We start from the raw sequence: 13526 nt of genomic DNA, 5'->3' as shown, positions 1-13526 counted from the left end.
AATTGATTTCTTTATAAAGTAGACACATTGCTGAGCTCTAAAGCAGACATGTATGTAGATAATATAGATTATAGATTAAAAAAAAAATATGCTAATCAGCCATTTCAGGAGAACCAAATGAAAATGTGAAACAAAGATTATGTACAAGGGAGGAGGCCAGGGCATGAATTACGTATTTTATTACAGTGCTGCTAATGATCCAGTTTTATTATACAGACCCCCCAAATTTGTTCTGATGTAAAAAATAAGCATTAAAAAAAAACTCTGCGCTACAGGCCAAAATGTATTTGATTAACACATTCATCAGAAGAGCGAGTCCGGAGCATGCATTTGTGGTAAAATGCCAGAAGAATGCATAATAAACAGAAGCAATTATAAAAACAAATGTGAGTAATTTGCTGTTGTCAGTGCAACATTTTATTAGTTTTACTCAATTAAGCTGGTAGAGAGATCTCTTCTCATATATATATATTTTATGTTTGTGTGTGTGTGTGTGTGTGTGTGTGTGTGTGTGTGTGTGTGTGTGTGTGTGTGTGTGTGTGTGTGTGTGTGTGTGTGTGTGTGTGTGTGTGTGTGTGTGTGTGTGTCCATTAAGGGAAAATGTTCATTGGAAGGGTGACTCTTAATTGCCTGGCAATAAAGTTTTATAAATCAATCATTGGTTTGTTGAACTGATCATGAGCAGTTTTTCCCTTGCAGAGCTCCCTGTAACCAGGGTAACTGTGGCTAAGGCTTGCTATTTTTTTTTTACCTTTCATTTTGACAGTAAGTTGTTTCACCATGATCGCTCAGGAAGTAATATTACCATCAACTGGATGGTGCATTTTATCTAAAATGAATGCAAGCTGTGAACTACTGCCGTTAAATGTATTTGTTTTAATTTATTTCCTGTTATCTTACCTTTTCCTCCTTTTTATATATTCTGTTACTTGAATGTTTGAAGATACATTTATGAGTAATTGTGTTAGGCATTATCTGTAATGAATGGCAATGATAGAGAGGCCATGCATATTAATTACTCTGATTTTTCATTTCTTGTACCTGCAGGAAAATAGCATAAAGCGAGAATGAGAGATTCCTCCAGTGGCCTAAGTTCTGTGGTAGGAAAGGGAAGATTGACTTGTGGCTCTGTCATTCCCTAAATCAAACAGCACTTGTGAATCAGCAAAAGAGGGGAGGAATTAAAACTCTTAAAATATTCAAGCAAGGTCAGGAAAGAGCTTCATTTAAAAACACTGAAGAACCACAGAACCACGAGGCCTCCTTGACTTTTGGAGAACATCTATGTAGAGGCTCTTTACGCTGTGCGGTACAAGATGCAGGAATGTCATGGCTCTCTGGCCACCGCCAAGCAAACGTGAGCGCTCCCTGACCCAACCAGAACAGCATCTCACTGAAGCACATGTACTGTATGGCAAGGTTAGCTGATCAAAAACAGTCTGATCTCTGAAACTGTCAAAAAAACGCGCTTTGCAGATTACTGCAGGCTGGAGTTGAAGTCCCAATCCAAGTTTGATGTGGTCCTCTCTGCATTCGTTAACCTGCAGTCTGAGCTCTAAGTCTGCAGGGCTTTCTTTAAAGAATTGAACAGTGCAGCTGCATCATCATATTGTGCTGTTGAACCCTCACACCACATGTTACTTTGAATACTCCCATGTTTTTGAAGTACTGTAAATTGCACCTTCATATCTAGAAATTCTAACCTCCAGATCGGCATCAAAGTAAATGCAAAAGTAGCCTGTTGGCAAACGTCTTGACAAAAAAACAGCAGTGACATCCACCATGAATCACTTTTTCCAGTTTTGTCTTCAATTGATTCAAAATTCATGAAGGAAGGGCTGTGTTCTGTGTAATTTTCATTTCAATACAGTAGATTTGATTTTTTTGAGTCATGAAGTTCCCCTCCTATAAGACAAAATCCCTCTGATTATTAGATGTCTTTGGTCAGAGCTGGCGAGAGCAGCCACTAATTCAAACTGCTGTGACATTTGCTTACTGCCTGTTTTTGTGGAGAACTTCTTTATCAGACTTTACTGTATGATACGGCAGACAGACCACTCGTGTGCTGAACCACATTGTTCAAAATAAACAGGCAGCCACAACCCTGTTTTTTGTTGTTGTTGCCGTACCCCTGTCTTCCTTCTCTTCAATCTCTTCGCCTCAATTCATATCTCCAGCCTTTACCATTGAGAGAAGCACATTCCTTGGCCCCATCTGGTACCAGCATGGTATGTTTGGCTTGGCACATTCCAACTTGTTCCAGGCATGGGGAAAGCATTTTGTGTTTACCGCACCAGCATTGATGATGAAGAATGTTGCTCTGTGCTTGATCACTATGTTGGACCTGTTTTTTTTTAATTCACATTTGAATGTTTTCACTCAACTCTTGTTTTCACTCTCAACCCCTAACCTTTTTAAATTTAAAATATTAACATTATCCTCTTCTGCATTTTTAATCCGTTGTAGTGCAGTATTACATTCATAATGAGTGTTATGGTCAAGCCCCTTTCTCTCTTCTAAGGATTCACCCAGACAAAGAACTCATACGAATTAGCCACTCCAGATTTCTTAATTTTTTAAAATTAAAGCAGACAAATTTTAATTCAATTTTATTTATAGTATCAAATCATAACACAATTACTCAAGACACTTTACAGATCGAGTAGGTCTAGACCACACTATAATTTATAAAGCCTCAACAATTCTAGTAATTAATAATAAAAAAAATAAATAAAAAAAAAGTCCAGATATTGCTTCAATGTTGGATCTGCTTTTAAACTTGATTGGGAATAGCAACCATGTGCCAGGGGTCAGCCAGTAAGATACAACAAGAGGAAAAAATAATGTGATAGGCTGCATTGTCCCAGGGTTTGGGTTGGGGAGGTGAAGGGGAGCCAACCTTTCGAGAATGATATATATTCTTTTTTTTTAATTTTTTTATTAGTGTGGGGTTTTATTTTATTTACACAGTTCAGTGAACAGTTTCTGCATTGTGGTTTGTTTGTATCACAGACTATGTGTTTCTGCAGATGCTAGACCATGTAAAGATCATCAAAATATGGCCTAGCCTTTAACTTATCTGCACAGAATGTACAACTAGACTGTTCATCGTGAAACCTTTCGTCTTTTTTGTTATGTTACATTAGTATTCGTGTTGAGGAAATTGTGCAGCTTGGAAGCAGTCTAATAAGAATCAGATGGCAGCATTCATTTCTGCCGTTTAGCTGACTTGGTCAGTTTGCTATCACACTGAATATTTAACCCTTGTGTTGTCCTCCTGGGTCAAAATGAAAACCGCTTTTACCTTTTTGATGCTTTTTTTCATGTTTTGCTCACTTATTTCAACGTTTTTAGGCACTATTTTATACCCATTACTACCAGTATACACATATTTTACACTTATTTCGGAATTAAAACTAATTTAACTAATAATAATATTAATGTATACTTAATAAATCCCGCAAGGGGAAATTACAATGTTTTCACTCAATTATTAAGCCCACTACTCACAGGCCTGAATTACACACACATGCTCAGTACCTATGTATACATGCACTAATGGAGAGATTTCAGAGTGGGGGGGCGGCCCATGGAAAGGCACCCCGAGCAGTTGGGGGTTCGGTGTCTTGCTCAAGAGCACATTGGCAGTGCCCAGGATGTGAACTGGCACCTCTCCAGCTACCAGTCCACCACCGTACTTTGGTCCGTGCAGGGACTTGAACCTACAGCCCTCCGGTTCCCAACTCCCTTTTGACTGAGCTACTGCCCCCCCCCCCCCATATGAAACTATACCTAATTTGAAACCGGGTCAAATTTGACAGGAGGGCTAAGCAGACTATTCAGGCCCATTTTTTTAGATGGTCCTCTGGGTTCACAGGGCCAGTGCACGCACTGCTGTACCATTTCAAGATGTCTATTGCTTTATACCATGCTGAAAAACTGGACCAGGAAGTGTGTAGTAAAGACTATGGTTATAACCCATCAGGCAGGAATAAAGCTTCTACTAAGTATGTGGTATATTCTGTAAGATAGAAAGGTAGTATAAGATTGGTGGAAGATACATGAGGATATTAGCAGAGAATACAAATTAATGCTTGTTTGAATGCTCTATTTAAATGTATTTCTAGGTAGGTCTGAAAAGTGTAGTCTGCTTTGTGTTTACACAAAGCAGACTACACTTTTCAACCTAAATCTACACTTTTCAACCTAAATCCCTGTTATAAAGCTTGAGCGTTGTCCTGTTTTTGTCAAGGAGAATCCTCTAAATAGTTCCTCTGTGTTTTGTCCTCAGCAAATAACACGTCCCTCACAAGAAGAGAAGACTGACGACAAAAACGAAGAGGACAAATCTGAGAAATCTGACAAAAAAGAGGAAGAGGAAAAGAAGGACGAGGAAGAGAAAGATGAAAAGGAGGATTCTAGGTGAGCTGTGAATAGTTGTTAGTCCTGGTGTCACTCTAGTCCATTAAGCCATGCAGGTGCTACAACCCTGCAGTTACAGTTGTGTATATCAGCAATATTCTTCCAGCCCATAAACAAAAGACATCACTGCATCTTGTGCTTTTTATGAAGCAACCTTTCCTGGACCAAACCTATTGATTGAATAGGAATGAACACGAGTGAAGAATTCACAAAGCCTGCTTCACATTTCAACTTTAGTGATGCAGGAGGTGACTTTTATCATATCGTAAGATTCAATAAGTCCTATTGAGTTACCCATTATAATCATGTGATAAACAGAATGCAAATTATATTATTGTCTGTCATAAAAATAATTAATGAAAATCAGAAACAGTGCAGTAAAGGTGAAAATTTCACAACCCCAGGCACTTGGAGTGATGCATGGTCATGGCCCTGGGGAAAGCAGTGTCTTTTTTGGTGCATGGCTAATGGACAAGACAACTTGCTAACTTGTTAACAAGTCTGAGTAGAGACATTCTAAGATGCTTTTCTTTTTGTATTCAGTCAAGGAAGAAAGGAAGAGATAACAAAAAGAGCCAGTTATTGCTGAGTCAAAAGGGAATATATATTTGCTGTACCAAAGCTGTGTTTTCCCTCTCTTAAACCACAGGGACATTGGCAAGGACAAAGACAAGTGTGACGGTGGGGAGGACGAGGACGGAAAGGAACAAAACACGCCGCGTGGCAGGAAGACTGCCAATAGCCAGGGCCGCCGTAAGGGAAGGATCACCACACGCTCCATGGCCAATGAGGCTGCATCTGTGGCGGCTGAGGAGGCACCTCCCCCTGCCCCTGAGCCTGCCTTGCCAGATCCTCCGCAGCTCCCGAAGTCTGATCCAATGCAGAAGTCCATGAAGGAGCCTACAAAACCCCAGACTCCAGTAGTTTCCATGGATGCTAATAAAGGTGAAGCCTCTGAGGGATGCTCCCCCAATACATAGAAATGTCACAAATGTTACTTCTTAAATTTATTTTGATGTCCTGTTTTGGCGGAGTCACTCAATTTCTACACAGTCTATACTTTAAATACCTTTTTGTAATTGCCTAGATTCCACATAGGAAACATTCAGTGTCGTTTCTTATTTAGAATTAGTAGACCTTTTGATTTTAACATGATTATTTATTAATTAGTTGTTGAATTAACGAAACATGGCAAAAAAGCATGCAGCAACTTATGCAATCATTATTAAAGGTCACTGCCAAGTGACCACAGTGTCCATTTTCTGGCATCCCAATCGGCTTATATAATGTAATAGACGTAGGCTGAAAGATTTTTTTTTTTTTTACATCTCATGGTTGAACTGGTGACCTGACTGGTATCCCTGGCTGGCCTGGGATAAGAGACAGTGTTCATTCTGTTAGTTTTTTTGTGTTATGAGCTGGGAGAATTTAACAGCACTCATCAAACATCTTAAACAACAAGACATTAGTATAGAATTTAGTTTTGCTGGCTTTCTCCCTCTTTAAATGTATAGATTCAAACGCTGTTTATAGCCTAAAAGTAGACAGTAGGTTTCAGGCAGTCATTGCCAGGTGTCAGACTTTTCTTTTCTGCACTACACCGCACCCAGGAAGCTGTATATAGTCTGTCCATCGCCGTGGCAATGTGCTCTGGTAGACCTGTTGTCATGGTACTCACACACTTGAACTCCTCCACCCTTTTAAAGTCTGTCACTGAGACAATGCTAGCTCAGGTTTTCAGGTATCCAAGTACCCGTGTGATAAGCTTGTTTTGGCATTCATCTATATCATTAATTCATTGTTCTGTACGTGTGCTTTGCATTTCCACCACCTGTTACCTCTACTGTCTGTTAAACAGTCTGAGTTATACAAGGCCTGCCTTCTAATGTGATTAACTAACAGTTTGCATTGTGTCCTTCCACTTCTCAACCCTCTGACCTTTCTGGCCCGTATATGTAGGACTAAGACAACTATAATCTCCCATCAGTGACTACATTGTTGATTTAGTGTTTCTGTTTGCTCTGTTGTAACCCCGGCAGCTATGGTGTTTCCTAGAAGTAAGTGAGCCAGGTGCTAAAGGGTAGCAATCTGTCAGTCTTGCCCACATGAAAGGGTGCCAGACAATTTCAAGAACCTGCTGATTCAGTGGCCAACAGTGGGGGTTTGTGCTTGTTTAAAGCTGTGGGCGGTGCGTGTATGTCATTAGGTGAGATGCTATTCTGTAGGCAGACACGTCTGTTTTCATAGCCCCGAGATTAATGACCACCCTTGAAGGGTCTAAGCTGTCACGTGGAGAACGTGTAGGTTTTGCCTGGGGAAGTCTACTCCAGTAGACATTTGTTTAACTTAGTGTAACAGACTGGGTGGCCGGGGGACCCTTGGTAGGAGCCGTCTAAACAGTGAACATTGATCAACATCATCATCATCTTTTAAGGTGGGCTGTTGGCGGCGGCAGGGGGGGGGCAAGCAAGCCTCGTGTTAATGTCAAGGGTATGTCTGCTGCTATATTAGTCCAAATGTTTACACAGTCTTGATGGGTGCCATGGAAAAAAAAAAGTGGGCAAGAGTTCACTCAGCCCCCTCCACACTAGCTGCACTTTGTATTTTGTGGGGGGTGTGGAACTGTGTAGCCAAGCCGAGTCGTGTGTGTGTGTGTGTGTGTGTGTGTGTGTGTGTGTGTGTGTGTGTGTGTGTGTGTGTGTGTGTGTGTGTGTGTGTGTGTGTGTGTGTGTGTGTGTGTGTGTGTGTGTGTGTGTGTGTGTGTGTGTGTGTGTGTGTGTGTGTGTGTGTGTGTGTGTGTGTGTGTGTGTGTGTGTGTGTGTGTGTGTGTGTGTGTGTTGCGCAGTGTCACAGTAGAAGCGGAGGGAGGGTTTGGGTCTGGCTCTTCTATCTGTCTATTTGTCTTCATCCAAGGCCACATCCCAAAGAGGGAGGCCAGGCTCTCAACTTCTCCACTGTCTCGCGCTGCATCGACTGACCAAGGCCCTCCCCTTGTGGGCTAGAGAGGAGGAAGGCTTGTTCTAGGCTGTGGCGAGGGGGAGAGAAAAAGAGTGCTAGTGGGAGCGTGTAAGTGAGGTAGCAGGTCTCGGCAGCCCCTGAATGTAAACAGATTATTAGATTAGTGGCCATGAAAAGGAGACGGCTGAAGGGAGGACTGTCACTCTCTCTCTGTCTGTCTCCCTCCCTCCTCCTGTCTTTCCTTGGTTCTTTATGTCAGTGCTGATGGCGCTGGGTCTTTTTCCTTTGTGATTTAGCTGGTGCTGGTGAAACCGGAGAAACTTCTCGCTGGACCGAGGAGGAGATGGAGGTCGCCAAAAAAGGTACTGTTTCAATTTATTTCTCTCTTGCTTTTCTCTCAGTCCGTTGTCTGTGTTGCTGTGGCTCTTCTGCTTTTTATGATCTTTCCTCGCCCTGCCCGTTTCTTACACGTACGCAGGAATAAATGTGCACATGGATTTACACAAATAGAAACTTGTCCTGGTGCTTTATTGTAAGCTGTTAGAGACACATGAAGGGTTGCAGGCTTTTTTTCTTTTCTTTCATCTGTACTGCTCTGCTGGCTTCTCAGAAGTGATCTATTAAGGCCGTCCATAAAGCAACAGAGCGTGACAGTTTTGTGCTTTCTTTAAAGATCATCGATTATTTACATTCAAAAACGTTGTGAGATCTTGTCAGATAGGCCTGTCACAATTATCACATAATTGCCTGATAATTTGAGCTGACTGGGAACATTTGGTATAATCATAAATTCCACAATCAAGAAAAATTTCAAGCCAATGTTACAAATGTGGCAACCAATAGAAAGGATGAATAAGGTATTTCTGGCATCTGCTGGGTAAATAAAGTGTCTACGTGAGCACAAGGTTCTGAAGTCACAAAGAAAAATGAGGAAAAAGAGAGCTTGTCTGTCTAGAACTTAGTGCTGTTGGGCATATTAACTTTAAAACAAAATCAAGCCTCCTCCTTCAATTGTCTTCAGCCACGTTTTCGTTACCTACACAACAGTTTTAGAACAAGCTATTTAAAATAAATTGGTGAGTAGCAGAGCAAGATGTGAAACATTGTTTCTGAAGCAATTTAAAGAATTTAAAGTTACTTTAGTCTTTAAAATGTTTGTTGCATACTGTGCCTGGTTTCAGACTGTACCACTGCAATTATTAGTCAGGTCATGTGGCATAAAAGGGTGCCCCCTGTCCCTCCTTTTCTCCGGCTTTGTTGGTATAAGCTCTTACCTAGAGTTTCCTGAGTGCCAGGACCGATAGCCTGGTGGAGTAAATAAAGGGATTAATGTAGTTGAATTAAGACCCTCTTAGAAATTTGCTTCCCTCTTAACAAAAAATACATTGCTGCTGTGATCTCCTCTGGCATTCAGATATGTCTGTGGATTAAAAGATCTTTTAGGATCTAAAAGAGACCTGGACGACCTCCTCTAGTCACATGCCAAAGCACGTTCAGAAATCGCTTTAATGCTATGCCGCCACATATGGCTTGTCATGCAAGAACATTAAACACAGTTCACCTCTAAGAACCCATTTCCACTTGGGAATAAAATCCATCCTCTGTGATCCAAACCCAAGTGGACAGCTCTAAGTCAAGGTGGGAATGCACCCAGGACGCGTTGACGTCCTATCATTCAGACCACATGTAAATTGGTTTAGGCCACATGTGGCCACATTCTTTTACAGTGTGGGGAACAAGTATTTGATCCCCTGCTGATTTTGTACATTTGTCCACTGACAAAGAAATGATCAGTCTATAATTGTAATGGTAGATTTATTTGAACAGTGAGAGACAGAATAACAAAAAAAAGAAAAGAAAACGCTTGACAAAAATGTTATAAATTGATTTGCATTTTAATGAGGGAAACATGTATTTGACCCCTCTGCAAAACATGACTTAGTACTTGGTGGCAAAACCCTTGATGGCAATCACAGAGGTCAGACGTTCGCACACATCTCAGGAAGGATTTTGTCCGACCACAACTTAACGTGCTTCTTCTTGAGTCACTCCTTTGTTGCCTTGGCTGTATGTTTTGGTTCAATGTCATGCTGGAATACCCATCCACGACCCATTTTTAATTCCCTGGCTGAGGGAAGGAGGTTCTCCCCCAAGATTTGACAGTCCATCGTACCTTTGATGCGGTAAAGTTGTCCTGTCCCCTTAGCAGAATAACACTCCCAAAGCATAATGTTTCCACCTCCATGTTTGACGTTGGGGATGGTGTTCTTAGGGTCATAGGCAGCATTCCTCCTCCAAACACGGCAAGTTAAGTTAATGCCAAAGACTCCATTTTGGTCTCTTCTGACCACAAGACTTTCCACAATTGTCCTCCAAATCATTCAGATGTTCATTGGCAAACTTCAGACGGGCATGTATATGTGCTTTGTGAGCGGGGGGACCTTGCGGGCGTCCTTCACGGCGTAGTGTGTTACCAATTGTTTTCTTGGTGACTGGTCCCAGCTGACTTGAGATCATTGGCAAGATTCCCTCCCCCCCGTGTAGTTCTGGGCTGATTCCTCACTGTTCTCATGATCATTGCAACTCTCTATATATTAGACCTTATGTATGAATACTGGTGTTTTAAGATGACCGGTCATTGTTATTACCCTGGTTTTGACCACTAAGACAACTTCATCTAGCAGGTATAAAAGTATGCATAAAACACTCTCACAGTTGTCAGAGAGGAGTACATTAACTTCTGTGGTTATCTTTAAGGTAGCTGTTTGTAGCACGATTGTATTTTACGGATTTTAGTGTGGGTGTTTTAGTTATTTTGTCAAAACAATGTACTTGCAGCAAGCATCTTTGTCTGAATTTCCTGAAATATCTGTTTTTTCCCTCGGATGTTTTGGAGTGTTTCTTACGAAATACAGACAAGACCTTCCTGTACAACATTTCTCAATTGACTGGAAGTTTAAGTAATTTTAAATAAGATGAGTCACTAATGTCACAGTCCTAATGCCCCCATTCCTTAATTTAGCTGGAGCATTAATGGGGCTTTGTGTTTAGCTCTGTGGTAATTTATTAAGCTGCCAGAATCCCTCATCTCAGTAGGGGGGGGTCACAAGGGGTTACAGGATTTAGAGAAGAGAAGTTTTAATGTCAAAGGTAAATGGCAGTCTTCCAGGTCACTGAGCTTGGCTGAGTAGTCTCAATGTTTTCTCAAAGCTGACTGTGTGCACAGCTCAGCGTTAATCAGGATGGGAAAGACCGTCAGCAAACCACAGCTACAGAGTGAAGTGTCATTTTGCAGCAAAACAAAAGTTTTAATAATAATGAACACTGCAGCAGCTTTTCACTCTAAAGACAGATGTTAAGAATGTATCATCTTCTTGAACTATAGTAATGGCACTGATACAGCATCATTGGAAATTTGTAGTATATCAAATCTTGCTTTGGGGGCCTAGCTATACCAGTAACATATACCAGTAACAGTAACATATACCATAACAGTGCATACAATTATTGTATTTAGTCAAATATTATATAATCATCTAATCTTGACAATTTGTATTCTTTCAAGCGTTTAAAGGCTGCACATTTTTATTGCTAAATTGTCTCTTTGTCCTGCACCAGGGCTAGTTGAGCACGGGCGAAACTGGACCGCCATTGCCAAAATGGTGGGCACCAAAAGTGAGGCACAGTGCAAGAATTTCTATTTCAATTACAAGAGACGTCACAACTTGGACAACCTGCTCCAGCAGCATAAGCAGGTAAGCTATTTGCTGTCTGATTTCTGTTCTTGTTAGTCATTGATCTGTAATGAATGAAAATTGCAAAATTTTCTGTTTCCCAGGACACACGGCGGGCTCGTGCTGATAGGTCTCAAGGTGACGGTCTTGCCACAGTGTCACCTGATGATGATGATGATGATGACGATGAAGATGACAATGCAGAGGACAGTGAAGGTCAGTGAGATTGATCATAGGAAGCATATGCTCAAACCTGTTTGTGTTGGACTTTTTCCTGTTTGTCTGAGTCCTAGGGCAACCTGGGTGAAGGATCTGCAGCAGGCTGAAAAGTTTCTCTATCAAATCTGAGCCCTTGTGTTCGAGTTGTGTAGCTTCATATCCATGTAGTCAAGTGTTAACTAAAGAGGGTATGGAGAGAAAGGAAGTACAGCAAAAACAATGGGAATCCTGGTCCGAAATGTGCTCTGAATTGTCATGCAAGGATTTCATTTAATTTTATGGCAATGTGCTTGGTCTGTACTGTCTGTGTTTTTAATGAGAGCAAAAAAGGATCAAATGAAAAAAGCAGGGGGATTGGAGGTGGAGATAAAAGATATGAACTAATTCTGAGTAGATGGGCGCCTGTTGCATAACAATTCTTGGCTTTGAAGACTCGACAAAGCCTGCTCTTTGAACAGAAGGGGCCAGTCTACTTCTTTGATCCAGCAAGCCTGTCTGTCTATCCGTCTCCTTGCTCTCCAGAGGTCCATATCTTTGATAAAGATGGCGTGTGACGTCTATATTATTCTGAATGTTGCCTAATCAATACTGAATAGTGCTGGTTTGTAAAATGAGCATTTTGTTTTCTTAACACCAAAGTGATTCAATAAGTCCTTTTGGTTGCTCAGCAGACTTTTATGTAATTTACAAAGCCTCAAGTTCACAGGATTGCAATTGTGGCAACGGGAAGTCACAAGGTTTTCTGTCATGTTTTATGACTTTGTTTTCATCCCATGGAAACCCAATGTGTGCTTTAGAGGTCTTGGGGAGCTGCTGCATGTGGATCTCACATTATATACTTCAGACACAAAAGCCAGAAGAGGCAATAGGACAGCCCTATTAAAGTGTACTTACCTTAACATGGTTGGTTTGTCATTTGGATGTTTAGTAATACTTCAGTGATTTTGGGTTGATACATATAAAGCATCTGCAAAGTGTTTTTGCCTAGACATACCACTTGGACTGCCATTTCCATGGCAACAACTGCAGCGGTAGACAATATTCAAACCAACAGAGGCAGGCAGATTTAAAAAAAACAACAATACAGTTTCTATTTTGATGATGTATGCTTTTCAGATATGAATTAATCTTTTTATCACTTAAAATTAGCAGTTTATTCCGGTCTTATTTTGACAAACCGTATGTTTACACAGTTGGCCTTTAAGATAGTAGGTAAATCTATGTTGTGACAGGCCTACATTTATTTTCATTTTATTTCTAAAAGGCATGCTAATGGGCTTAATAGTCTTTTTATAAAGTTTCAATTAAATTAATGCATTGCTTGACATGGACTAATTCATCCTCTTACGCTTCCACAGGCGGTGACAACAGCTCAGATACAGAGAGTGCTCCCTCCCCCTCTCAGTCTGCCGACTCCAAGAGAACAGACCGCACTGCAGGAGATGCTCATTCCTCTGACCAGGACAAAGGTCAGGCCAGTAATGGAAAGCCCCTGGAGCCCTTATACGGAGAACTTTGTGTCAAGGAAGAGAAAAGCCCAGAGAGTGAGACTGGATCTCAGGAGGAAAAAGCCAGGATGACTTCCTATGTAGGCTCAGTGCATCCCAAAACCGAACCGCAAGATGTGGACATGAAGACCGGAGAGGTTCAGGTCAAGATGGAGCCTGAGCTTAAGGAGAGAGGAGAAAAGGGAGATCATGGTGAGAGGCATAGGGAGATCAACTCAGATAATGACTCCAGCGCCACCTGCAGTGCTGACGAGGATGTGGACGCAGAGCCTGAAAGACAGAGGTGGGTTTTCATGTTGAGTGCAGTGTACATAATTGTGGTTTACGAGAGCACTACATGTTTATGGTTTTGTGTGTGACATATACACTTTGCTTTGTGCCTCTGCAGAATGTTCTCCATGGAAAGGCCTACGCTCCTCAACCCTCCAGGCTCAGTGCTGGTGTCCTCACCCAAGCAAACCCAACTCAACATCCAGCAGATGCAGCACCGGGCAGCTAACATCCCACCTATGGTTAGTCACGGTTTCAAGTTTATTCTTTTAGACTGTCACAGAGGCAGGCAGCTGGTTCAAAGCATGCCCACATTTCCCACATCAGTCATTGCGAGCAATGTGACACAGTCAGAAAGTGTTGGTGTTTATACTGTCACCCTTTTAATTTTTGTGTTGTATTTACTCAATAGTTT

General features: G+C 41.4%; 1 protein-coding gene across 4 annotated transcripts in view; it reads left to right on the top strand.

Moving 5' to 3' along the window:
* ncor1 (nuclear receptor corepressor 1) overlaps positions 1 to 13526 on the top strand; it is a 54472-nt gene that overhangs the window by 22496 nt on the left and 18450 nt on the right. For all 4 annotated transcript variants that reach the window (XM_034890078.1, XM_034890076.1, XM_034890075.1 and 1 more), the window contains exons 15-21: positions 4292 to 4422; positions 5072 to 5367; positions 7677 to 7742; positions 10999 to 11135; positions 11219 to 11330; positions 12692 to 13124; positions 13230 to 13353. In XM_034890078.1, coding sequence (XP_034745969.1) covers positions 4292 to 4422; positions 5072 to 5367; positions 7677 to 7742; positions 10999 to 11135; positions 11219 to 11330; positions 12692 to 13124; positions 13230 to 13353 — 1299 coding nt within the window. The remainder of the gene's footprint in view (positions 1 to 4291; positions 4423 to 5071; positions 5368 to 7676; positions 7743 to 10998; positions 11136 to 11218; positions 11331 to 12691; positions 13125 to 13229; positions 13354 to 13526) is intronic.

This window comes from Etheostoma cragini, chromosome 13 (genome assembly GCF_013103735.1).
Source record: "Etheostoma cragini isolate CJK2018 chromosome 13, CSU_Ecrag_1.0, whole genome shotgun sequence".
NCBI classification, from domain to species: Eukaryota; Metazoa; Chordata; class Actinopteri; order Perciformes; family Percidae; genus Etheostoma; species Etheostoma cragini.
This window is presented reverse-complemented; position numbering and strand designations above follow the sequence as displayed.